Source organism: Stegostoma tigrinum, chromosome 1, assembly GCF_030684315.1.
Source record: "Stegostoma tigrinum isolate sSteTig4 chromosome 1, sSteTig4.hap1, whole genome shotgun sequence".
Classification (NCBI taxonomy): domain Eukaryota; kingdom Metazoa; phylum Chordata; class Chondrichthyes; order Orectolobiformes; family Stegostomatidae; genus Stegostoma; species Stegostoma tigrinum.
Genome location: NC_081354.1, coordinates 117,860,603 through 117,888,388, shown reverse-complemented (window position 1 = coordinate 117,888,388; position 27,786 = coordinate 117,860,603). Strand labels below are relative to the sequence as shown.

The 27,786-nt window shown below is 40.2% G+C and overlaps 1 protein-coding gene across 5 annotated transcripts in view; it reads left to right on the top strand.

Moving 5' to 3' along the window:
• The first annotated feature begins 6,382 nt into the window (after positions 1-6,382).
• Positions 6,383-27,786, top strand: part of trappc13 (trafficking protein particle complex subunit 13) — a 79,972-nt gene continuing 58,568 nt past the window's right edge. For 4 of the 5 annotated variants that reach the window (XM_059648115.1, XM_059648107.1, XM_059648105.1 and 1 more), the window contains exons 1-2: positions 6,383-6,491; positions 27,102-27,170. In XM_059648115.1, the coding sequence (XP_059504098.1) occupies positions 6,419-6,491; positions 27,102-27,170 (142 nt within the window). In that variant the 5' untranslated portion in view covers positions 6,383-6,418. Of the gene's footprint in view, positions 6,492-13,360; positions 14,271-27,101; positions 27,171-27,786 lie in introns of all 5 variants that reach the window. The other variant, XM_059648119.1, reaches the window with a different exon arrangement.

Sequence of the window (27,786 nt, the reverse complement as noted above, 5' to 3'; positions counted from 1 at the left end):
GTCCTCAATGTAAGCTAGAAACCAGCTTCCTTTTTTGATACCAGCAACACCCTTACAAACACCCAGACATTTTTGAAGAATTACCTCAATTTCAACGCAAAGGCTTTCGTTCGCATGGCTGAATTGTCTTTAAATTGTCTCTTTCTTTAAATTCCTGCAATTTTACTAGATGCTGTTTTCTTCCAGTAATACTTCTGCTTGAGACCCTTAAAACAAATTGACAACTTAGCTCAAAATTACTAAAGATGGGTTTGCCAAATTTATGTCTTCAGCAGCTCTGTAGGATATTTTACTTTCTGGCATCCTCTCTGCATCTGCTTCTGGAGCTTTTTCTCCTCACTAACCACAAAGCTTGTCAGGACTTCTCACCAGTGCTGTTTGCTCAGAGACTGCATTTCTACCAATATGGACCCCTTTCTCCTGCATGAGACTGTATCTAGCCTCATCACTCTCTGATGATTGTACAACATAAAGCAGCAAACAAACTCACAATTGTCTGACCAAGTGGCTTGCTGGTCATTTAACATAAATCACATGATTGCTTGAAAATGCTGATTTGAACTCAGTGTCCAAATTGAATTTCTGAATACTTGGCTGTCTTGCAAAACAAACTCCATTCTCGAGGCGGTATTCAATGAGTGTCTGTACAGAATAATAATAGGGTATCATCTTACACAAACATTAAAACAACTGTGGAAATAATAGCTTAAACTAACTGCACGCTGAAAGAAGGGTAAATGACCTTTCCAGCCCTTAGGCAATTTCTCTTATGACAAAGTTTTGCGTAACTATATAATTTGTTTTCAAACTTAGAATTTTTCTTTGTTTATTTTGCTTTATCATAGTCTCTAAGAAGTACATAAAGCTATGTTTTGCTTTCATTCTCCTTTAGAATTAACTGCTGTATTGAAGAGGACAATGTCTGTTTCATGAAATGCACTTGTATACATAGTGTTCTGGGTGGCTTAGTGTCATCATAGTTCTTTGAGAAGGTGACCAAACAGGTAGATGAGAGTAAACCGGTTGATGTGGTGTATATGGATTTCAGCAAGGCGTTCGATAAGGTTCCCCACAATAGGCTATTGTACAAAATGCGGAGGAATGGAATTGTGGGAGATAAAGCAGTTTAGATCAGAAATTGGCTTGCTGAAAGAAGACAGAGGGTGGTAGTTGATGGGAAATGTTCATCCTGGAGACCAGTTACTAGTGGTGTACCGTAAGGGTCGGTGTTGGGTCCACTGCTGTTTGTCATTTTTATAAATGACCTAGATGAGGGCGTAGAAGGATGGGTTAGTAAATTTGCAGACGACACTAAGGTCATTGGAGTTGTGGATAGTGACGAAGGATGCTGTAGGTTGCAGAGAGATATAGATAAGCTGCAGATCTGGGCTGAGAGGTGGCAAATGGAGTTTAATGCAGACAAGTGTGAGGTGATGCACTTTGGTAGGAGTAACCAGAAGGCAAAGTACAGGGCTAATGGTAAGATTCTTAGTAGTGTAGATGAGCAGAGAGATCTCGGTGTCCATGTACACAGATCTTTGAAAGTTGCCACCCAGGTTGACAGGGCTGTTAAGAAGGCATATACAGTCTTTTAGCTTTTATTAATATTGGGATTGAGTTCCGGAACCAAGAGGTTATGGTGAAGCTGTACAAAACTCTGGTGCGGCCGCACTTGGAGTATTGCGTACAGTTCTGGTCACCGCACTATAAGAAGGATGTGGAAGCTTTGGAAAGGGTGCAGAGGAGATTTACTAGGATGTTGCCTGGTATGGAGGGAAGGTCTTACGAGGAAAGGCTGAGGGACTTGAGGCTGTTTTCATTAGAGAGAAGAAGGTTGAGAGGTGACTGAATTGAAACATATAAAATAATCAGAGGGTTAGATAGGTTGGATCGGGAGAGCCTTTTTCCTAGGATGGTGACGGCGAGCACAAGGGGGCACAGCTTTAAATTGAGGGGTGAAAGATATAGGACAGATGTCAGAGGTAGTTTCTTTACTCAGAGAGTAGTAAGGGAATGGAACGCTTTGCCTGCAACAGTAGTAGATTCGCCAACTTTAGGTACATTTAAGTCGTCATTGGATAAGCATACAGACATACATGGAATAGTGTAGGTTAGATGGGCTTGAGATTGGTATGACAGGTCGGCACAACATCGAGGGCCGAAGGGCCTGTACTATGCTGTAATGTTCTATGTTCTATGTGATATCGTCCTCTTTCATCAGTGTCTCTATGTGAATTGTGTGGGAGCCATTAGACACATGTCACTTGAAACATGGTGCTTGAGTGGTGCAGCCGAAATGTATGGATTTTCAGAGCTATAATAATATCAGCTACTGAAAGAAATAGGTCTGGCAGCATCAACCCAGCTCTGAAGAAGAGTGTTACTAGATTTGAAACTTTAACTCTGCTTCTCTCTTCCAGGTACTACCAGACCTGCTGTGTTTCTTTGACTCTTTGTTACTATTTGCAGCCTCCACAGTATTTTGATTTTATTTCGGCATACAAGTTTGTTGGACTTGTGTACTATTTAGCAATGTTCTTGCCTAATTTGTTAATAGAGAATGAACCTCTACGCAGGCTCACTGCTCGCAGTATGAAGTGGTATCAGGACACAGAACAGGAGCAGCTTTCACTAGAGTTAAATGTGTTGTCAGTTTTGAGGTACTACAATGTTACTGATGAAATCACCTTGCAGTGTGATGTCAGTAAGGCAGGACTTGGAGCAACTCCTCAGCAGCATAGATAACTAGTTGTATATGCATTCAGGGCATTAACACAAACTCAATCATTGAACATTCAGGGATAGAGTGTTTCCATTTCTATTTCAGCCCGCTAGCTGCTGAAATGCTTAGTCATGCCCTTGCTATTTCTGGATTCAGTGATGTCAAAGCTTTACTAGATACTATGTCCTACTTTCTGCAATCTTCTGCACATCTATAATTTTCCAAATAAAAATTCTTCTCACCCATCAGCTGTTGAATAACATTGACTTCTGGTCTCCCAATGCTTTCCATCTAAAATTCTCACTTGTATTTGTAAACACACCGTGCTTTTATTCAGAAGATCAAAAAGGGTTACCACAGGTTCACTAAAAAACATCATAATAAATAGTACCCTCTGAGGGGCAATAACATGGGAGTTATGTGGGATTATCATAGACATAGAAGTCTATGGCACAGAAGAAAGGCCCTTCAGCCAATCAAGTCTGAATTATTCAAAAACAACCATCTAACTATTCTAATCATATTTTCCAGTATTTGGCCTATGGCCTTGTATGTCTTGGCATCATGTGTACATCTAAATCCTTCTTCAATGTTATGAGGGTTTCTGCTTCTACCATCTTACGGGCAGTTAGTTCTAGATTCCCACCACTCTGGGTGAAAAAAATCCTCACATTACTTCTATGGTCCACTCAAACTATAAGGTGCCAAAATCATCAAAATATACTAAGCAATCAAGAAGTAGTCTTACTATCCAAATTAGATTTTTGTTATTATTGGTCTCAACAGTACACTCAATAACCTAAATTGCTCATCCATCACAAAAAAAAATTGAATGAACTTACATGCAGTGCAATTTTCCTTTTCAGTGCCACCCAGGAACAGACAAGCCCAAGAAATTGTATTATGTCTCATGGTCAGTATGTCGGTTAACTGTTAACAGTCATACTCATGATAGGATCTCTGAAACATAATATGTGACCAGACAGTATAAAGGTCTGATACTCCATCTTAAATGGGAACCAACTGAAACATAATACACTGCTGGGAGTGTATTCCTTAATGCTGCTCTGTTGTAATCCATTGATTTAATATTAGCCTAGACACTAGGTATCTGAGAAATGTAATTCTTCAATACCGTGTATCAAGTTCCTTAGGTTACAATGAAGGTGGATCACTACTACCTTCTCAAAGGCAATTAGAAGTGGGTATCAAATACTGGCTTTGCCAGTGACACATCCCATGATAAAAAAAGGTCCTGTCTTTCACTTAGCTTCAAGTCGTCCCTTAATTGGATCAGAATTCATTTTACATTTCACCTCAGTGAAACATGTTAAACTAAGGTGTTTGCTGTATTGGGCTAGATGACTAAAGTAGCAGAACAGAATAAAGCTAGCAGCAAAGCCTTAATAAAAACCGAAAGAACTGCGAATGCTGTAAATCAGGAACAAAAACAGATGTAATGGGAATTGCAGATGCTGGAGAATCCAAGATAACAAAGTGTGGGGCTGGATGAATACAGCAGGCCAAGCAGCATCTCAGGAGCACAAAAGCTGATGTTTCGGGCCAAGACCCTTCATCAGAAAAGGGGGATGGGGGAGAGGATTCTGAAATAAATAGGGAGAGAGGGGGAGGCGGACTGAAGATGGATAGAGGAGAAGATAGGTGGAGAGGAGAGTATAGGTGAGGAGGTAGGGAGGGGATAGGTCAGTCCAGGGAAGATGAACAGGTCAAGGGGGCGAGATGAGGTTTGTAGGTAGGAAACTGACGTGCAGCTTGAGGTGGGAGGAGGGGATAGGTGAGAGGAAAACAGGTTAGGCAGGCGGGGACGATCTAGGCTGGTTTTGGGATGCAGTGGGGGGAGGGGAGATTTTGAAGCTGGTGAAATCCACATTGATACCATTGGGCTGCAGGGTTATCAAGCGGAATATGTGTTGCTGTTCCTGCAACCAACGGGTAGCATCATTTTGGCACTGCAGGAGGACCAGGATGGACATGTCGTCTAAGGAATGGGAGGGGGAGTTGAAATGGTTCACGACTGGGAGGTGTAGTTGTTTATTGCGGACCGAGTGGAGGTGTTCTGCAAAGCGGTCCCCAAGCCTCCGTTTGGCTTCCCCAATGTAGAGGAGGCTACACTGGGTACAATGGATACAGTATACCACATTGGCAGATGTACAGTGAACATCTGCTTAATATGGAAAGTCATCTTGGGGCCTGGGATGGGGGTGAGGGAGGAGGTGTGGGGGCAAGTGTAGTACTTCCTGCGGTTGCAGGGGAAAGTGCCGGGTGTGCTGGGGTTGGAGGGCAGTGTGGAGCGGACAAGGGAGTCCCGGAGATAGTGGTCTCTCCGGAAGGCAGACAAGGGTGGGGTTGGAAAAATGTCTTTAGTGGGGTCAGATTGTAGATGGTGGAAGTGTCGGAGGATGATGCGTTGTATGCGGAGGTTGGTGGGATGGTATGTGAGGACTAGGGGGATTCTCTTTTGGCGGTTATTGTGAGGGCAGGGTGTGAGGGATGAAGTGCTAGAAATGCAGGAGACATGGTTGAGGGCATTCTTGACCACTGTGGGGGGGGGGGGGTGTGGGGGGGAGGATGTTGTGGCCCTTGAAGAACGAGGACATCTGGGATGTGCGGGTGTGGAATGCCTCACTCTGGGAGCAGATGCGGTGGAGGCGAAGGAATTGGGAATAAGGGATGGAATTTTTGCAGGAAGGTGGGTGTGAGGAGGTGTATTCCAGGTAGCTGTGGGAGTCTGTGGGCTTGAAATGGACATCGGTTTGTAAGTGGTTGCCTGAGATGGAGACAGAAAGGTCCAGGAAGGTAAGGGATGTGTTGGAAATGGTCCTGGTGAACTTGAGGTTGGGGTGGAAGGTGTTGGTGAAATGGATGAACTGTTCGAGCTCCTCTTGGGAGCATGAGGCGGTGCCGATACAGTCATCAATGTAATGGAGGAAGAGGTGGGGTTTTGGGCCAGTGTAGCTGCAAAAGCGGGACTGTTCCACATAACCTCCAATAACCTACAAAAACAGACGTTGCTGGAAAAGGTCAGCAGGTCTGGCAGCATCTATTAAAAAGAAACAGTTAATGTTTTGGGTCTGGCAACCATTCCTCAGTACTGGAGGGGTTAATGCCCGTTTCTGATAGTTTGTGGCATCTTGCCTCTTCACCTGCTTGGAATGGTTACCCTCAAGCTATATGTAACCAATTCTCTTACTCACTATAATGGAGATAGATACGTACGGTTCTTTGTAAACTATGGCTCCTTACATTATGTTGTAACTAGTACGCAAGTTGTAGCAGCAGGGATTGAATAATTTAAACATTGAATGGATGATGGTATATGATCTCAATTTAATTTCTAACCTGTTACTAGAATGATCTGACTAAAAGTAACCAGTACTATTTTCCTTTTAAAACCCTGTATTAGTAGTGCTTGTAAGTAGTGCATTTTCTTAAGCTTTCCGTGGCACACGTTACAAAGATTAAAAATAAGAAATTTACTTGCAAAAGATATCCGTATAATAAAATATACAAAACTATAATTCACACATTTAAGTTAAATTCGGAAGAGGAGTTGTTTTCTCTGTGTTGGTATTGTCATCCAAGCAGGGACATGAAGCCCAGGCCAACGCGGGTTTCGAAACTACTGACACCGACCATCAGTTTGTTTCGTTTCGCGGCCCGTAGGGCGGTTTGCGCATGCGGCCTGGGAGGAGAGTGGTGAAGATGGACGTGAATCAGCCGAAACAGGAGCATCTGCTGGCGCTGAAAGGTAAGGAGCCGCTGCCTGCTTGTCCTAGGCCAGGCCTTGGAGTTGTGCCATCTCGGTCTGGATGGAGACCGGCGGGAATTTTCGGGATATCACCACGGGGCTCAGCTTTCCGAGCGCTGCACCTTTCCTACTGTAGAGAGTGACTCAGCCCTGACAGTCCAGGGGCAGGGAGAAGCCTTCACCTGGCTGTCAGTGCTTGCGATCAGCTTTCACCACACACTCCTGTTTCCCAGCGGAGCTCTGGCTTGCAAAAAGCCGGCTTTTGCATGTTGCCGACGTTGACTTGCTGAACGTTTTCTCCAATTCCAGGACTGACGACATTGCTATCAACGAGGACAAGAGAGCACAAACCGTAGATCTGGTTTCTCACAACGAAAGTATGGTGATCCTAGTTAGCGTGTTCCAAGTTCTGATTGAACACGGGCATGAGGATCACCTTTGCGCTGACAGTACAAAGGCCAGTTATTTCGCCACGAAAATCAGGCAAAGAACTGCAGACGCTGGAAATCGGAAACAACAAAAAAAAGTTGCAGGAGAAACTCAGCAACTGTGGACAGAAAGCAGAGCTAACATTTCGGATTCAAAGAACTAGATCCCGAAAAGCTGATTCTGTTTTCTCTTCACAGATGCTGCCAGATTTTCTCCAGCGACTTTTGCTTTCGTTTCAGTTGTTTTGCTACTTCAGCGGGATTCTGATTAGGTTGATGCTTCGCTCTCAAAGCAGTTCAATTAAACTTTTGCTAATCTATGACACAAAATGTCAATATCTTTGTGTGCCATCAGCAACTGTTTAATTTGATGAACTTAAGAATAACATAATGAAATTGCAAATATTGCCACTGCCAAGAATGTGTTTTTTTAACTGTTGTGTTGGATGTTGCTGGGGTAAAACTTGTTTGTGATGTTACTTCCAACTGTGCCTAGGTTCAGTGTAACGTTTGGTGAAGGTACTGTGGAATGCATTTTTGAGTGGGTTTATACATTTAAGATCACCATGTATTTAGAGTTGGAGACCACATGCTATTAATACAGAAGTTTTCTGTGTTTGGCCTTTCTTTTATAGAAACATTTCAGTTGGTGTAGATAGTACTTTTGATGCTATATTTTCCCTCGTCATTGCAAAGTTGACAGTTTTGTAGTTTAAGATGGGTCCACAGAAGTGTGCTGCAGTGTAGGCATTTTTGGGCATTTATCAATGTTTCAAAGTTAGGGGAGGGTGTGTTCCCTGTGGAAAAAAAAAACTTTCAACCCATGCTGGCCTGGGCTTCAAGTGCTTGCGGGGGATGACATTGCCAACACAGAAAAAACAACTCTTCTTCTGAGTTTAACTTAAATGTATGAATTATATTTTTGTGTATTTTATTATAGGTATTTCCTTTGCAAGTAAATTTCTTATTTTTAATCTTTGTAACATGTGCCATGGAAGCTTAAGAAAATGCCCTACTTACAAGCACTACTAATACAGGGTTTTAAAAAGAAAAATAGTACTGTGGTTACTTTTAGGGAGATCATTGTAGTAAAAGCTTAGAAACTAAATTGAGAAATCATATATTATCATCCATTCAAGATATTTTGTTTCAATTATCCAGTCCCTGCTGCTACAACTTGCGTACCAGTTACAACATAATGAGGTTTCTGACAAGTGAAGAACTATCACCCTGCATGACTCATAAATATGTAGGAAGGGGAAGAAAATATTTTCTCTTCAGATTGAAGTATCCAGATATTTTTAGATGTTCAATTATGTTAATGTTGCCATATAAATGTATCATGTTGTCAACTAATACACACAAATGTACCCCCATCCCGTAAGCTTAGAACTTCTGCAGGAAGTCTTTGTATTTCCTTATAAAATGCCTTTTAGAAATCCAAATACACTAGATCTTTGGTTCCTCTTTTGTTTGTTACATTCTTAAGAAACCTAAATCAATCAAATCTATTTCTCTTTTATAAAACCATGTTCAAAATGGGTGACTACCTGTTGTAGATGCACCTATAAGTGGACATATTCTCGCGTTAACCATATCAAGACCCATCAGGATCTTGCATCTCTGAATGAGGTCGGCTCTTACTCTTCTAACCTCCCAGATAAAGCCTAATATGTCTAAACTTTCCTCATAGGACAATGCCAGTTCCAGGTAATAGTCTGGTAAACTTTCCCTGAACTTCTTCCAATGCACTTACATTGCTTCTCAACAAATGTTACCACTACATTGTACTCTGGCCTCACCAGTGTCCTGTATAGTTGAAGCATAACCTCCACTTTTGTATTCAATTCCCCTTGCAGTGAAAAATGCATTCTATTCATTTCCTTAATGCCTTGCTTTTTTTAAATGGCCTATACTAGCTTCTTAGTAAAGGATTCCAGCATTTTTGCAGTAGTAGATGTTAGATTTAGAGGTCAAAATATTCCATGTCATTCTCCCTCCTCCTTCAATAAGAATGTTAAGCTTGTGGTTTTCCAAACCATTTGAACCTTTTTGTTTGTGTTTGGTCAGAATGCGAGACATGTTTCCTCTCTATAATCTGTCTACTTTCTTGGGAAAACTTTAAAAATTATGATCGATCCATCATAATGAAAATAACATCTTATTAAGTAGCTTTGAAATTGATGCCTGTGATTAAACATGCCATTTTTGCAAATATGCTAAACATTGCATAAACAGACTTTACCATTGCAAATTACAATGTTAATTCTACTTGACAGTACTGTTTAATCAGAGGAGCATCAGCTTGATTGATTCCATAATGCCAGGTATCCTCCTGATGCAGTACTTGCTCTGGATCGTACTCAGCTGCTCTGGAAACATTTGGCAGAATCCGGGAGAGGCGTTTTTTTTTTCTAAGTATGTTCTTCAAATGTGAGCTTTGCTGATAGAGCTAGCATTTGTTGCCCATTCCTAATTTCACTTGCCCTGTTGGCTGGCTAAGCCATTTCAGAGTACAGTTAAGAGTTGACAGTGTTATTGTGAGTCAAACCATACAGTAGCTTATCTGGAAAAATTTTTGTTTGGAAACGCGTAGGTTTGCATGTTGATAATGCATGCTTTTAACTGTCTCTGTAGAAACATACAAACAAGAGTAGTCCATTCTGCTTTTTTAGTTTGCTGCTTCCTCATTCTGATAATATAAGGTATGATGTCTGTCTTAAATCCATTGATCTTCCATATTCTTTACATGTTTGTCTAATGAAAATTACAAATGTTGGTCATTTTTTAAACATGGCCATAACATTTTAGGGATCAGTGTACATCACCTTAAATCTTTTTGGGCTGAAACTGCTCCCTGCTTTTCACCAGCTTGATTTAGATCTATCCTTTTTTGGTTCAGAACAGATGACCGCATACTTGGGTATTGAAATCCATCTGCAAATTTGTGCACACATTTTTATTGACGCCTGTTCAATTTCCTGTTCCCATCAATACCAGCAACGGTGCAATCAACCTTTTTTGACAGTTTTGTTTGCGTATGTACAGATCTTAATATTGTGTTAAATCATTTATAGCGAATAGTTCAGGCCAAGCCATAGATCCTTATAAGATACCACTAGTCATTTCCTTCCAATTTAAGTGCATATTCTTTACCTCCATTCTCTCTTTAGCTGCTTCACCAATCTCTGGACCAGATAAATAATCTAACTTCAACTCCATGAGCTTTGATTTCAGCTAATATTTTTCATTATATTGAATCTTATCAAATGCCTTTGTAATTTCACATAAACAGCTTGCTTAAATATTTGCCAGTCTACATTTAATGAACTATGAAAGTGCTATTTTTGGTTAGATGTGACACCTGTTAGAAATCTGTAATGGCTCTCTGCCACCACCTCAGTACATATTCCATCATAGTAGCTCTGCCTGTCATGTGAAGACCAGGGTTCAATTCTCTGGGGAGCAGCTGATCTCTTTGTGATGGGCTGTGTGTAAATACAGTTTATTTAAAAAAAATCTGTAATCGGCTCATATTTATATTTTTAAGTGCTTGGTCAGTGTGCCCTGAATTCTAAATTTAAATAATGTCTCCTATACAAATGTTAAACTAACCGATCTACGATTTGCTGGTTTCTCTCCTTCTTACCTCTGTAAATAATGGAACAACAGACGTTTGTCAATACTTTATACTATTATTTTCCACACTGTTTCAGGTTAAATTTATTGAATTATATATCTTAATTTGCGAAGTTTTAGAATATCTGATATGGAATACTGCATTCAGTTCTGGTCGCTCTGCTATAAGAAAGATGTTGTGAAATTTGAAAGGGTTCAAAAAAGATTTATGAGGATATTTCCAGTGTTGGAGGATTTGAGCTATGTGGGGAGGCCGAATAGGCGAGGGCCATTTTCCCTGGAGCACTGGGGGCTGAGGGTTAGAAGTTTATAAAATCATGAGGGACACGAATAGGGTGAATAATCAAGGTCTTTTACCCAGGGTAGGAGAGTCCATAACTAGAGGGCATAGTTTAAGGTGAGGGGCTAAGAGTTAAAAGGGACCTGAGGGCAACTTTTTAATGCAGAGGGTGGTACATGTACAGAATAAGCTGTTGGAGCTTTTGGAGGAGGTGGTGGAGGCTGAGACAATTACCCCATTTAAAAGGCATCTGGATGGGTATATGAATAGGAAAGGTTTAGAGGGATGTGGGCCAAATGCTGGCAAATGGGACTAGATTAATTTAGGATATTTTGGTTGGCATGGACAAGTTGGATCGAAGGGTCTGTTTCCATCCCCATCACTCTAAATACACACTTCTACTCTGCAGTGTAACAGTCATTCAAGTCTTTCCTTAGTTCAATTGCGGTATTACCGTTAACTGTTATAAAAGAGTTCATAAGGATAATGTGATATAACTGTAATAACTGTTTCTGCTGACCTTCATATAATTTTTCTTATCATCTCACCCAATCTCTGGATTTACACTGTACTTTACACTTCTGTATGCTCTTTATCACACCTCTTCTTATTTTCCCTTGCTTAATTTGGTATTTAGAGTCTTTCTCCTTTGGGAACCTATTCTGTATGAAGTTAAGTTTCTTTTTGAACACCTCTAATTGTTTGAGTGATTTTATCGAATAAAAGTTTTGATCACTTGCTATTATCTGCCTCCTATAATTATGTTCAGCTGTACACAAATCTAGTATCCTAGATTGGATTTCTTTAATTTTTAAGTTTGACATTGACTTTGGTCATATTATAATTGCTGTTATTTTATAATTAAATGGAAATCATTTTACTCAAATTGAGTTCATTATTCATTGCTAGATCTAGTATGACATCCATTTTTCTTGATTCTAGAACTCACTGCTGCAAAATATCTATCTTGAAAATGTACAAGAAGTTCAGATTTTTTGATTGAACCTCTCTTCCCAGCTCGTATAAACACTGAAGTCTTGCATGTAAATTATTTTACTTTAGATACATTATCTGCTAAAACAGATTTTACATTGATATTATTTTTTATAATAAGTTTCTACTTTTCTTTGCTGCTATCAAAAAGTCTATAATCAGCTGCACTGCAGGTTCTTCCTGACTTCTGCTCAATCCTAACAAAAGTCTCTGCTGATTGTTTTCCTTTACTAATACTATAGCAGCACTTTTAATCAATAAGGCTACCATTCTTGCCCATTTGCCCTAGTTTTCCAATAATTTTTGAAGATACTACCATCTGGAATATATGGCTTCTAATCATGATCACAGTACAGGCATGTCTCTGTGATTACCCCTTCTGTTATTTTGTTTAAGTGTAGAAGAGCTTTGCATATAACCAGTTGCTGGAGAGTTTAGTGTATTAGGCTCATAATGGACATGTTTCCTTTGGGTTTGAGTTTTGCCATGTCTATGGTTTGTTCAAAGAAAACAAAGGTAGCAACACAGCACTGACTGCATCTAAAAACACTTTTGAGTTGTTTTATAAAAGAGCAGTTCTGGCAAGTTAACATTCAAATAAGAAAATAATAAAGCTAGGTTATGTTCCTGATCAGTAATTTTTATGTGCGAAACCTATTGGCTGACTTCAACCTAAGTGGCCTGAAAGTTCACCAGCTAGTCTTAACTTATTCTTTTGACTTCTCTCCCACTGGTTACTTCATTCTTCAATCAAAGTGAGGTGGTGTGTGTGAGGATCTGAGAGGGGGGGGGGCATGGTGAGTAGAAGGTTCAGTGGAAAGAACCAATGGTTTGTTTTTAAAGGACCAAGCATGTTTAGTAACCACAACGAAACAGAAATCGAGTCAACATTTAAGAGAATGACTTAAGAGAATGTACCTTATTTACAATCTGTGCTAAAACAAAAAGACAATATTTTAAACAGTAGGAACTGCAGATGCTGGAGAGTCTGAGATAACAAGGCGTAGAGCTGGATGAACACAGCAGGCTAAGCAGCATCAGAGGAGCAGGAAGGCTGACGTTTCGGGCCTAGACCCTGAAGAAGGTTCTAGGCCCGAAACGTCAGCCATGCTGCTTGGCTGCTGTGTTCATCCAGCTCTACACCTTGTTATCTTAGACAGTATTAGAACTTGCTTTAAATAGTGGACCTCTACTGTACTTGAGCCTCTGGAGTGGGACATGAGACTCTACACTTTTAGGCTTAGGCAAAAATCTGTCACGAGCCAATACTGACGGCAGGTGCTTTCTTCTCTCTTCATTTCCTAAAAATTGAATATGACACTTGAGACTTTTGCATGTATATTGAAAGTTGCAGAGAATGGAATTAGATTCCTTCTCAATTCGGTGCTGTTTCTGAAAGGACCCAAAATTATGGACAAATGTCAGTGTTTTTGAAGTAAATTCCATAGTAAATTCTTAGAAGCTACATTACTGTTTCTAGTTTAAGTATTGCATATAAGAGAAATATTCAAAGATATTTATCTCTGCAGGGTAGCACTTCCTGAAGGTGGTAGACTGCTGCATCTCAATATTGTGCTTCTGCTAAATTTGGTGAAGGAAGCACTGTCAGTGACAAATCACTTCATTCCGAATGACTTATAGATTTGCAATTATGGAAGTATAAGGAGAAGGGCTTGCTGATATTCATTGCCCTATGGTGATTCAAGCTGAGACCATCACTTTGTCCCCAGAGCTTCAATCAGATGGAGTTAGTGGTACATTATAGGCCTAATCAAGACTTTTCTTCCGAAGTACTGAAGATAACAGAAAAATTGTTGGAAGACTTTCCACGAAAATATTCACCAAGATTCATACCATGGTTTTCAGATGATATAAAAAGTTTACCAATAAAACCTAAGAAATGTCCACCATCTATTTCAAATGAAGAAGCACAAAGAATTGAAAAGTGTTTGGTTGAGGTGGAATTCAAAGCAGAAACACAAAATTATGATTGCACAGAGGATCTTCTGGAATTTTCTGTAAATCTGCAGAAGGATCATCTTACTGAAGTAGCTGCTGCAGAATTTGTACCTGGAATGACAGATTTACTGTGTGGAATTACAAATGAGGATTACAAATCAGAAAGGTCGTGGAGTATTACAGGATACAGCAGAACGAAAGGGCTAAACATTTTGACAGTTAGCCAAAGACTTCAAATAATTAAGGAAAAGCTCCAACTACATTCTTTTCAAAGGGCAAAGTGGGTTATTGATCAATCCAATTTTAGTGCTGAACAGCTGGAAGAGATCTGGGCTAAACTGAGTAGTATTATCAAACACGGTGATCTTCCTGGTTGTAATGCCAAAATACATCGACATCTTGGTGAAATATGGGTTTTCTGTGATCTCGTGTGCTGTGAATATGTTGGTAATTTTATTAAGCAAATATTAAATCTAACAGGTAAAATCAGTTTACTTGTACATCGGCATGGTTTAATTTATAACTTGTAGCTATGTATAATGTTATTTCAGGACTAAAATGTCAATAATATGCATGAATTTCTTACCAGTGTCCGTGGACTTTAAACAATACAAATTTGCATGTCATTTTGATAAATGAGCAGATTGCTTTTAATAATCGCTCATGTAAACTCGTTAGTAAACTTCAGTGTCAGCCTTAGGACTCTGATCATGAACTTGTCTGAGACGGAATATTGCCAAGTCCCACTTCGGAGACTTAAATATAAAAGCTTGTTTGGTTCTGTGTGCCGTCTTGAGGGTCTGTTGCCCTGGAGAGTGGCTGTTTCTTGGAGGAGATAAACCATCTCGGGAAGGTGCCATGGCACTTTGAAGGAAATTGTGGAGTTCAACCTTGTAGTTTTTAAATTATTATTAAAATATTATATTATTACTGTGTTATTTCAATCAATCTGTTGTTGTGTTATGACACAGCTCCAAGACAGGTCAGACTTGAAATCAAACTCTCTTGCCCAGAAGTTCTCTCAACGAGATACTTCCAAATCAACCTGTTCCAAAATGTTATTACACACCGCCAGAACAGGTGGGACTTGAACCCAGGTCTCCTGGCTCAAAGCTGGGTACGCTACTACTGTGTTGTGAAAACCTTTAAGTTCTCTCTTGCACTGCAGACAATATTTATCCTCTAATTAACATTCTTACGACAGATTATTTGGTCATTACCACACTATTATCACACTGTTGCTGGGTCAAAAACCTGGATCTCCCTTCCTAACTGCACTCTGTGTACCTCCACTATATTGTCTGCTGTAGTTCAAAAAGGCAGCTGATTACTTCTTAAGTAGTGGACAGTAAATGCTGGCCCAGCCACATACCATAAATAAGTCTATATTTTTTTAAAAAACCAACTGTCCACAAATTAGTTGCTATATTTTTTGCGTGCTTAGGTGGAATTGGATTGTCCTGAGGTTATGCATGACACTATGTAAATTAGTTTTTTAATATAAATCCTCTCACCAGAGAATATTTTGTCCTCTTCCCAGTGACTTTAAAATTTCCTTTGAATGAGTTTTCTGCATAGAAATACTCATTCATTGATCTCTACTAAAGATGTTTTCTATGGAAGTGTTTTGCAGGACATTAGTAAAAGGTCAGTACAATTCTCTGAACTGAGAATTAAGTTTAATGTCCTGGTCACTTGAGTTAATTGCTTTGGTTAGGATGGGGATCATGACATCAGCATTCTTGCATGTCAGAGAAAAAAAGCTAAAGCTCCAGTTTCTGGTCTCTATCCAGTCATCTTAGTTGGAAGTATTATATGTATATAGTGGTTGGCTATCATGAGGATAAATCTTGATCATGGCATCTTCCAAATTCTTTAAACTGTTCAAATGAAAGCTTATGTAGCAAGTGTTTTAAGAATTGGTGCTTAATGGTTTCAAGGGGTGCTGATGCTGTGGTGCTATCTTTCAGCATGAGGAAAGAAAGGCAAATGAAAGTTCAAGATATTCAAAAGATTTTAAATCCTTTTGGAAAAAAAAGTATGAATGTTTAAGTTGAATATTCACCTTTGCAGCACTGGATATAATAATGCTATGACAATGTCAGTTGACTAAATTGTCACTAGCCAAATCAGCGAATGTTCTATTTTAGATAATAACGTAATTACAAGTTTACGTGTATGAAATGGAGGGCGAGGATTTTGATTGTCGATAGCCAAAAATGAACTTTTCTGCTTAAGTTGCCATTTATGCTTTAATGATATTTGATTTTCTATGAAAATTACTTGATTTGGAATTGGAGGTGATTTTAGATTATTTTTCACTGCGATGTTTGATTTTTGTGGCAACCCATCGCAAAAATCTTCCACCAAATGTGGCAAACCTAACCAGAAAATCTTTGCTAATCCAGATGATACAAACCTTGAGAAGAGCAATGCCTCCCCGTAGAAAATAATATTTTGCCACAGCAAAGTACTTTCATTCTTTACATTTTTAGCAGGGAAGGGGAGGTGGAACAATTTAGAACTGTAATGGCAGTGAGTACATATGAGAACGAAAACTGTCCTGATTTAATTTTGGATGAAATACAGTCTGCATAAAAATGTTTAAGTACACTGGAAATAAATATTTTAAAAGTATATTGCATTTGACTTTTTATTTACCTGAATTTAGAAGCAATGATTAATGTTGAATTGTCAAATTTCACGAACTTCCTTCTAGTTTACTTGTAACTGATGGGCACACATTATCATAGAATTTTTAATGTATTCATGCCCACCTTACACCATACAACATACCCATTTTTCTGGGTCAGTGGGCTGGTAGTTAACTTGCTAACCTTCAAATCTCTGAATAGTAGCATGGATCAGACCATGCACTTTAAGTATAAATATGCCTGACTACTTTTAGTTAGTAATTTATGATCTATTGAAGTTGCATTCTCAGGATCTACACATTTCAAAGCTGAATATCTTCCCAGTTTTAACCTTAGTGGATTTTTGCCCTGATTAAGAATTTTTTGGATCAAAATACTAATAATGTTATCTAATAACCATACAGTATACCTTATCACATTTGGGGAAACTTTTTGTACATACATGCAAGCTTATGAAGTCAGTGTGGAGATTATGTCATTACATTGTTTTAAATTGGAAACTAAAGTTGCTACCAGTTGTCTTAATGGCATGCTTAAGTCCTCATATGACTCTTTTGAACATACTTCAATTTGAAGTTTCAGCAATAATTAAAATTAAAGCATCATTTCTTCCATGCCTGCTACATGCTTCATATTCATGGGGATTGACCACAAATGTTTTTATATAAATTTGTAAGGAATGGAAACAGGAGCAAGCCTTTTGGTTCCTTGATTGAATACATTATTCGAGGTGCAGCTGCCAGAAGACTTTGCTACTTTTATATTCCATTCTCTTTTCAGTAATGGAAACATTCCGCTTTACTTCCTAGTTACTTGCCATGCCTGCATGCTATTGATTTGTTATTCATATGCAAGGGCATAACACCTTTTGTTCGAGAGCATTTTGCAGGTTGTCCATTTAAACAAGATTCTGCTTTTCTATTCTTCAAATTGGGCAACCTGATGTTTTCTGATATTATACTCCATTTGCCTTTGGTTATTTCACCTATCTAGATTCCTTTTAGACTCTTTGCATCTTCCTCACCACTTGCTATCCTACCTATTTTTGTATCATCAGCAAACCTACCTACAAGTACAGTTGATCTCTCTTCCAACTGATGAGCATAGGTTGTAAGTAGGTGTGACCTCAGCACTATTCCTGTGGCAATTCACTCACCTTGCTAAGCCGAAAATGACCCATTTATCCTGACTTTATATCCTGTTAGCACAGATAGAGTTTTCATGAACTAATGTATTTCTGATAATGCCATGAACCTTTATCTTGTGTAGCAAACCTCTGTGATACCTTTTTATGAAAATCAAAAGGTATGACATCTACTGGGTTCACTTTTATCAAACCTGCCTGTTAAATTATCGAGGAACTCTAATAAATCTGTGAAACGCTACTTCCCTTTCGCAAAACTGTTGACACTGCCCGATCATAATACATTTTTCTAAATGTCTAACTACTCCCTCACTGATTACTGTATTTTCACGACAAAAGATGTTGGGCTGATTGGCCTATATTCTCCTGCTTTCTGTCCCTTTCCTTTCTTGAATAGAATTGAAAGCTCTGCAGTTTTCTAATCTACTGGGACTTTTCCAGAACCTAGAGAATTTTAGGAGATTATAACCACTGCATTCACTATGTCAAACCAAAGGAACTGCGGATGCCGTACGTCAGGAACAAAAACAAAGTTGCTGGAAAAGCTCAGCAGGTCTGGCAGCATCTGTGAAGGAGAAAACAGAGTTAATGTTTCGGGTCCGGTGACCCTTTTGAAGGGTTAGAGGGCAATGGGCTAAATACTGGCAAAGAGGTCAGATTAATTTAGGCTATCTGGTTGGCATGGACGTGTTGGACCAAAGGGTCTGTTTCTCTGTTTCCCAGTGTAGTCCAAACCTCAGTACACAGAAAAGCAGCCCATACAGAACAAATCCTCAATTTCCACAGCAACCACCCCAATGTCCACAAACAAAGCTGCATTAGCACACTTTAAATGGGCCAGGGGACACCCCAGAACTAAGCCATGAAGCGGAAGAACACATATAAGATCTTTGCTTTAACCGGCTATTCCCGCAACTTCATCCACAGATGCCTAAAAAAACCAACAAAAATAGGAGGACGCAGTATGACCTAACACGTTGACCACACTGCCCTATATCAGGAACATATCGGAACTGACAACAAGACTCCTAAGACCATTAGGAATTATGTTGGGGCCCACAGCCACTCTACGACAAACACTCACGAGGATTAAAGACCCCATTCCTGCGACATGCAGAACGAATGGGGTTTACAAAATACCATGGAATGACTGCCACAAGCATTACATCGTACAGACAGGAAAGAAACTAGCCAACTGAATACACGAACAGCAGCTATCAGCAAAACTGCACAATGAACTCCCCTTAAAATCGGTACATTCAGACAACCAAGGCCAACAGTTTAACTGGGACAAAGTAACCATAGTAGCCCAAAACAAACATAGTGCACGGGAATTCCTGGAGGCATTGTTCTCCACTCATACTTCAATCGACAAACATATAGAATTGGACCCCAAATACAAACTCGTACAGATCAAAACTGGAAATGACAGTACTCACCATAACGGACCAGATAGTATAAATTCCAAGTGGAGTAGAATAACATCACTTCTTCAGAGGGTCCACTGATGATGTCACCTAGCATGGTGGTGAAACATCTGAACAAAACAAGCCAACTCAGTGAGCATGTCAACAACCACATGATTGAAACATTTTGACATTGGTGGGCTATCAATTGTGGGCTTTTGCAAGGATCAGTGTTGGTCCTCTGCTTTTTATAGTCTATATTAATATAATTATTGAAATAACAACTTGTATCTGATGACGAGTGGCATACAGAATTATAAGGATGGGATGAATAAGAGTCACTGAAGTGTTCAATCAGCCAATATCCTATTTAATGATAAGGCATACTTGATAGCCTAAATGGCCTTCCCATTTCCTATGTTCCTTTTTTAACTTTGCTGATGATGCTACGTGGAAATATAAGCCTGTGTTCTGTATACAATTTAGTAAATAGGCAACAAGATGGCAGAGTGAGTATAATGCTGGGAAACACAAGATTATTCACCCACTCTGTCCTAAGAATAGAAAATCAGGATTTTTTTTTCAATGGCATGAATCTTGGAGATTTTGTTCAGAGAAACTTTGTGCTTGTGCAGGGATCTCAAATGTAGCATGTAGGTATAGCAAGCAATTGGGAAGGTGAATAACAAAGTTGCTGGGAAAGCTCAGTAGGGGCCTGGCAGCATCTGTGAAGGGGAAAGCCGAGTTAACGTTTCGTGCCCGGTGACCCTTCCTCAGAACTGACGTTGGCCTTGATTGTAAAGGGCTTAGAGTACAGAAATAAGGAGCTATTGCTATAATTATGCAGTGATTTTGAGGAACCATGCTTGGAATAATATGTTCAGTTTTGCTCTCCATTTCGAGGAAGGCTATAATTACATTAGAGACAGTACCCCAAAGATTAGAAACAAATTAGGTTCATAAGCTAATGGCTGATATGATTGTGGCTTCTACCCCATTTTCCTGTCTACCTCTTATGTCTTTTATACCTTTCTAACAAGAATCTTCTAATGTCTGTGCCTCCATCACTTTCTGGGGGAGAAAATTTCACAAACCAATGACCTTCTGAGAGAAAATTGTCTCGTTATCTCTGTCTAAAAGAGACCCTTGTTTTTAAACTCTGCCACAACGAACAATGATAATTTTCTTAGTTGGGATTGAGAGTGGCCGGAGGGATACTTGAAGTGGTGGTGGTGTTCCTATATGTCTGCTGCCCTTGTCCTTTTAGATGGAAGTAGTCATGGGTTTGGTAGGTGCTGTCTAAGGATCTTTGAATTTCTGCAGTGCATCTTGTAGTTAGTAGCAGCAGTGTGTACTAAGTGTCAGTAGTGGATGGTGTTGAATTAGTGCCAATCAAGCATGCTGCTTTGTCCTGGATGGTGTCAAGCTTCTTGAGTGTTTGGGCTGCACTCATCCAGGCAAGTGAGGAGTATTCCATCACATTCCTGACTTGTGCCATGTAAATGGTGGACAGGGTTTGAGGAATCAGGAGGTGAGTTACTCAACACTGTATTTCTAGCTTCTGACTCACTCTTGTATCCACTGTATTTATGTGGTGAGCCCAGTTGAGTTTCTGGTCAATGGTAACCCCCACAATGTTGATAGTGGGGGATTCAGTGATGTTAATACCATTGAATGTCAAGGGGTAGTGGTTAGATTGCCTCTTATTGATGATGATCATAGCCTGGCATTTGTGTGTCACGAATGTCACTTGCCACTTGTCAGCCCAAGTCTGGATATTGTCCAGATCTTGTTGCATTTGAACATGGACTGCTTCGGTATCTGAGGAGTCACGAATGGTGCTGAGCATTGTGCAATCATTGGCGAACATCCCCACTTCTGACCTAATGGTAGAGGGAAGGTCATTGATGAAGCAGCTGAAGATGGTTGGGCTGAGGACACTACCCTGGGAACTCTTGCAGAGATGTCCTGGAGCTGAGATGATTGACCTCCAGTAACCATGACCATCTTCCAAAGTGTCAGGAATGACACCAACCACTGGAGAATTTCCCCCCGAATACCCATTGATTCCAGTTTTGTTAGGGCTCCTTGAGGCCACACTTGGCTGAATACAGCCTCGATGACAAGGGCTATCACTGTCACTTCACCTCAGGAATTCAGCTCTTTTGTCCATGTTCGAATCAAGGCTGTAATGAAGTCAGGAGCTGAGTGGCCCTGGCAGAACCCAAACTGGGTGTCACTGAGCAGGTTATTTCTGTGCAGGTGCTGCTTGATAGCACTGTTGATGACATCTTCCATCACTTTACTGATGATCGAAAGGAGACTGATGGGACGGTAATTGACCAAGCTGGATTTGCCCTACTTTGTGCACAGGACATACTTGGACAATTTTCCACATTGTCAAGTAGATACCAATGTGGTAACAGTACTGGAACAGCTTGTCTAGGGGAGCGGCAAGTTCTGGAGCACAAGCCTTCAGTACTATTGCCAGGATGTTATCAGGGCCCATAGCCTTTGCAGTATCCAACTGTTATAATCAGAGGGTTAGATAGGGTGGATAGGGAGAGCCTTTTTCCTAGGATGGTGACGGCGAGCACGAGGGGGCATAGCTTTAAATTGAGGGGTGAAAGATATAGGACAGATGTCAGAGGTAGTTTCTTTACTCAGAGAGTAGTAAGGGAATGGAACGCTTTCCCTGCAACGGTGGTAGATTCGCCAACTTTAGGTACATTTAAGTCGTCATTGGATAAGCATATGGACGTACATGGAATAGTGTAGGTTAGATGGGCTTGAGATTGGTATGACAGGTCGGCACGACATCGAGGGCCGAAGGGCCTGTACTATGCTGTAATGTTCTATGTTCTATGTTTTTTGATATCACGAGGAGTGAATTGAATTGGCTGAAGACTGATATCTGTAATGCTCGGGACCACTGAAGGAGGCCGAGATGGATCATCCACTTGGCACTTCTGGCTGAAGATTGCAAAAGATAAGGCTGAAGCATTTGCAGCAATGATGTGCTGGCCCCTTCCATCTTTGAGGATGAGGATATTTGCAGAGCTGCTTCCTCCAGTGTGTTTAATTGTCCACCATCCTTCATGGACTGGATGTGGCGGGACTGCAGAGCTTGGATCTGATTTATTGGTAGTGAGTTTGCTTAGCTCTGTGTATCACTTGCTGCTTTTGCTGTTTGGTGTGCAAGTAGTCCTGTTTTGGTGGCTTCACCAGGTAGACACCTCATCTTCAGGAATGCTTGGTGCTGCTCCTGGCATGCCATCCTGTAATCTCCATTGAACCAAGTTTGATCCCCAGGCTTGATGGTAATGGTTGAGTAGAGGTTACAGATTGTGCTGGAGCAAAGCTCTGCTCCTGTTGGTGGCCTACAGTGCCTCATGGATGCCCCATCTTGAGTTGATAGATCTGTGCGAAGTTTGCCCCATTTAGCATGGTGATTGTACCACACAACAAGATGGAGGCTGTTTTCAGTGTGAAGGCAGGACTTTGTCTCCACAAGGACTGTGAAGTGGTTGTTGATACCGATACTGTCATGGGCAGATGCAACTGCAGATTGGTAAGGATGAGGTCAAGTATGTTCTTCCCTCTTGGTTCCCTCTTCTAGGACCTCACTAGCTTGATCATTATTACTGCTGCTGAGCTACTCTTGGTGGTGGACATTGAAATCCACCCCCACCCCGACTCCGAGCACATCTTGTGCCCTTGCCATCCTCAGTGCTTCCTCCAAGTGTTGTTCAACTTGGAGGAATATCAATTCATCAGCTGAGGGAGGACGGTATGTGGTGATCAGGAGGTTTCCTTACCCTCGTTTATCTGAAGTAATGAGATTTCATGAGGTCTGGACTCAATGTTGACCAATGTATACCAGTGTACCACCACCTCTGCTGGGCCTGTCCAGTCAGTGAGACAGGACATATCCAAGAATGGTGATGGTGGTAACTGGGACTTTGTCTGTAAGGTATGATTCTGTGAGTATGACTATGTGAGGCTTGACTAGTCTGTGAGACAGCTCTCCCAATTTTGGCACTAGTACCCAGATGTTAGTGAGGAGGACTTTGCAGGCTCGACAGAGCTGTTTCTGCCGTTGTCTTTTCCGGTGCCTAGGTCAGTGCCAGGTGATCCATCTGGTTTCTTTTCTTTGTGACGTTGGAGCGACTGGTACAACTGAATGGCTATCTTAGAGGGCAGTTGAGAATCAACAACATTGCTGTGAATCTCGAGTCATATGTAGGCCAGACCAGGTGAGGATGGTAGATTTTCGTTCACTGAAGGATATTTGTGAACCAGGTGGGTTTTTCCGACAATCAGCAATGATTTTATGGTTCTCAGTAGATTTTTAATTCCAGACTCTCTTTTTTAAAATTGAATTCAGATTAGGTATCACAGAGATGTGGCTGCTGTGATGGGTTTCGAATCCAGGTCCACCGAATAGGTTTCTGAATTAATTGCCTAGCCATAATACACTAGGCCATCACCTACCCTAATTTTCTGCTTGTTACCTACCAATCCACAATCCATGATTATATTATACTCCGTACACCACTGACTTTTGTGTGCAGTAACCCTCAATGTGACACCTTATTAGACGCCTTTGGAAGTCACAAGTACACCACATCTATAAGTTCCCCTTCATCTGCATTGCTTATTACTTCCTCAAAGGGACTGTAAGACAATAGTCACAAACGAAAGATGATCTTATAGAAACTTTCAAAATTCTGAAGGGGTTCGATGCGGTAGGTTTTCCAGAATGTTTGTTACACTGTCATTCAGGTATAGGCTATTTCAATTGTACAACTGCATCTTTCCCTAGTACACAACCACATTCATTCTAAATAAGTGAAATTTCATGGCCTGCTTTTGGAGTAATGGTTGTCTGTGGTTGCTACCATTTCTGCTCCAAAACCTTTGGCAGCTTCCAGAATCCACTCATGCTCAGGAAATCCAAGAATCTGCTTGGGATGTGCCACTGAAGTTACCAACTTCAAGTCCAGTCAGCCATCAAGAAATTTACTGAACAAAGCAAAGCTAGCCTTTTTAAAGCTTTCAACTCATTCCTCATGTCTAACATTGTCCTAAGTTTATAATTACCAAGGAAACCAGGAACAGGAGAAAGCCATTCAGCCTTTCCAACCTGCTGCACGATTCTAGGATCTTTTCCTATCTTCACTATCTAGAAATCTATTAATCTCTGTCATGGACAGACTCTCTGACTGATCATGCATAGTCCTCTGGGTAGAGAATTCCAAGCTTCACAATCCTGTGAACAAGCTCCTCCTCATCTCAGTCCTAAATTAAAATTATTTTGAAACTATTTCCCCTGGCTGTAGACTACCCCGAGCTAGGGGAAACATCCTTCCTGCATTCACTCTGTAGCCCTTTAAGAATTTCCAGAGTTTCAATTGTGTCACATCTCATTCTTTTTAACTCTGTATGAAATATAGTCCTAGTCGACTTAATCCCTCCTCATAGCATAATCCCTTTTTCCTAACTGAGTCTCAATGAAGCTTTGTTGCGCTCTAATGTTTGCGTATGACAGCCAAATCATGGCATACAAGGTGTTTCAAAATTTTAGTTTATCCAAAAGTGACAAAAATAATGCTGTCCACACTATCTTCAAATGAATTGTATTGTGACGCTTTGTCTCACTGGTTCTATGAGATAATTATCCTGAAGAGTTTAATTTTCATACTAACAAAGTGTGGAGCTGGATGAACACAGCAGGCCAAGCAGCATCTTAGAAGCACAAAAGCTGACGTTTCAGGCCTAGACCCTTAATCAGGAAAGATGATGAAGGCTCTAGGCCTGAAACATCAGCTTTTGTGCTAAGATGCTGCTTGGCCTGCTGTGCCTTCCAGCTCCACACTTTGTTATCTCAGATTCTCCAGCATCTGCAGTTCCCATTATCTCTGATTAATTTTCATGTTACTTTTTTTTATTCATTAACGGGATGAAGGCATTGCTGGCCAGCTAGCATTTATTGCCCATCCCTAATTGCCCAGAGGGGAGTTAAGAATCAACCACTTTGAGTCTGGAGTGACATGTAGGCCAGACCAGGTAAGGATGGCAGTTTCCTTCCCAAAAGGACATTAGTGAACCAGTTGGGTTTTTCCTGACGACTGACAATGGATTCATGGTCATCATTAGATTCTTAATTCCAGATACTTATTGAATTCAAATTCCACCATTTGCCATGATAGGATTCAAACCCCAGTCCCCAGAACATTATCTGGGTCTCTGAATTAACAGTCCAGCAATAATACCACTAGGCCATCACCTCCCCACAGGGTCCACCTCTTCTACTGATGCCAGACAGTCTGTGACTGGAGGCAAAGAGGTTGGTTCACGTATTTGGAACGATCATGTACCAGCTCCTGAAGATTCTAGTAACCATGCCTAACTGAATGATGCACACATACTATCCTGTAATAAATTTTGTTTTGTTAAACAACAGTGTCTCTTCTGTGGATACTCTAAAATGCTGTAGCCTCTATCACTAATCACTAGATAGGCTGAAAAGAAGGGAGGATCATGGTGGCAACACACTACCTCAAACAACCCTTACTTCTTCCAGTTTCTGATACTCAATTGCAAATATCATCAGGAACAGTCACTTACGAAGGTACCACATCTTCAGCTTTACTATGCCTCCATGAGCTCAGCTGACACCTCTGACCAGTACCCTCATTTCATGTATCCAGAAAGTTTACAACAATCCCCAGCATTAATACAATTCTGAATCAGATATTACATGCTGTATTGCCACTCCCCTGTACTTCCTCAAGCATTTTTGTGTACTAGGTGTTCACAAACAAATCCAAGTGATGCTGCAAAACAGCCTTTTCTTAAGCCAGCCAAGGTCGTTTTAGTTACCTTTCAGCCAAAAAGGCTGTTTGTACTTTAAGCCTGACCTTCACGTATTTTCTTTCAATCACTTCTTTTCCATGTCCAATTGACCCTTAACGGTTTGGCTTTGAGATATAACTTCTGACAAACAGTACAGGTGTGTAATAACATCTCTGAACAGTAGGTTAGTGATTATTTAGAAAGAACCAACTATGTTTTCTGGGACTGGACACATACATTAGTTTGTGAAGACACATTTCTGACTCTGAAGGGCAGTAGTATTCTAATTCTATTTTGCTGTCAGCTTTCAACATTTTCCCTTTTCTAAAAAAAATTTCACGTTCACATTGCTGGTTGCATTTGAACTTGTGTTGTCTTCTGGACTATGAGTTCAGGAGCAAAACTGCTGCAGTGTACCCATGTGGCATGTATCAGCAGCTCAAATCAACAAAATCACAGAACTTAATTTCCAAAACATTAATTAAAAATCCTGGGATCTTGTGTGACTTAAAACAAAATCTTATTTTTATCATTGAAAACCACCGTGTTGCTTTATTTTCAGGGATGAGTTCTGGCTTAATAGAAATAAGAAAAGAATTCAGAATCCTCTCTACTTTATCATTGTTTGTATGATTATCAGAATCCAGGAGCGGTAAACAATAATCACTGGGAAGAAAATCATTTCACTTTCTACCACATATTCTCTGCTACAAAAGCAAATGCTAACAAGATGACTAACTGCTACAGCTTACGCAAAGTGACCTGTCTTTGGTGTTATGAGAAAGCATCACAAATAATTTCTGTCAATTCTCAATGGGAGCAGTTTGTAGTTACCTTTGGAATCACCACAATTGTTAAACACTGCTGCGAATTTGTCGTTTCTGATAAATATGTTTGAACTTCCTGAAATTCAATTTTACAAACAAACATTAATTATTTCTTAAAGTTTTGTAACACTAGCTTTTTGTTGGATAAAACTTTGAGTTATGGCAGAAAGCTGGTAGTTGGAGTTGAACTACCGATTATCCAAAATTTGATTCGATGGCAGAATCGACTTAAGGGCCCAACTGGCCTGATCTTGTTCCAATATTCGATAATACTCTACCTTTAATATTTTAACAGCAGTTAATGCCTGATTAAATGGTCTAATGGTATAAAATTTGTGTCAAGTGCTGTTTGATGTTGACAGACTTTTTAACCTGGTTGGCTTGACTTTCTACTATATTTCTTTCTTTATTTCATGTTATAGTGATGAGGTTAACCAAGCCAACATTGTTTACGAACCTGCCAGTGACCTGTGAAGAAAGAGATCTGCCTGGTGAGTCTGGATAGTCTTTCAGCATTACAAAACTACCACCACCACTACCACTACCACTTGAACTAGTTGAATATCAACATATGACACTTCATGTGATGCAGCCTAATTTTAATCTGAGTATTAACTATTCGTTTGCTTTTCAAAGGCAATCTTTTGATAATCTGAGAATTTTTAAACATTCATTTCTATTTTATATGGAGGTTTTCTGTACACTTAGTTTTCTATTTCCTCCTTGTACTGGAAGTGACAGTTTAATCCAAATATGTCAGACATTGGATCACTTCATGTGAAGTCTATTATATTTTTTTTGCAAAACTCCCATGTTGGTACATAAAAATCGCCTTGCATAGGCACGTTACTGAGAAAGCATCCTGCAAAAATAGAACGATGTCCATAATGCCATTTTGTGGTGCATGTTGGAGTCATCCAATGTGATGCCAAAACAGCTTGTATAAAACAACCAGGGTAAATATTTGCCTGTCTTTTAGGCTGCTAGTTTTATGTGCAGAAGCTCTAGAGATACTGGACTGAACCCATACCAACCAGTCGTAGGTTTTCCACTGAATGTCAATTCAAAACCAAAACAGCAGCCTCTGTGGGCTAGGACTGTTGGGAA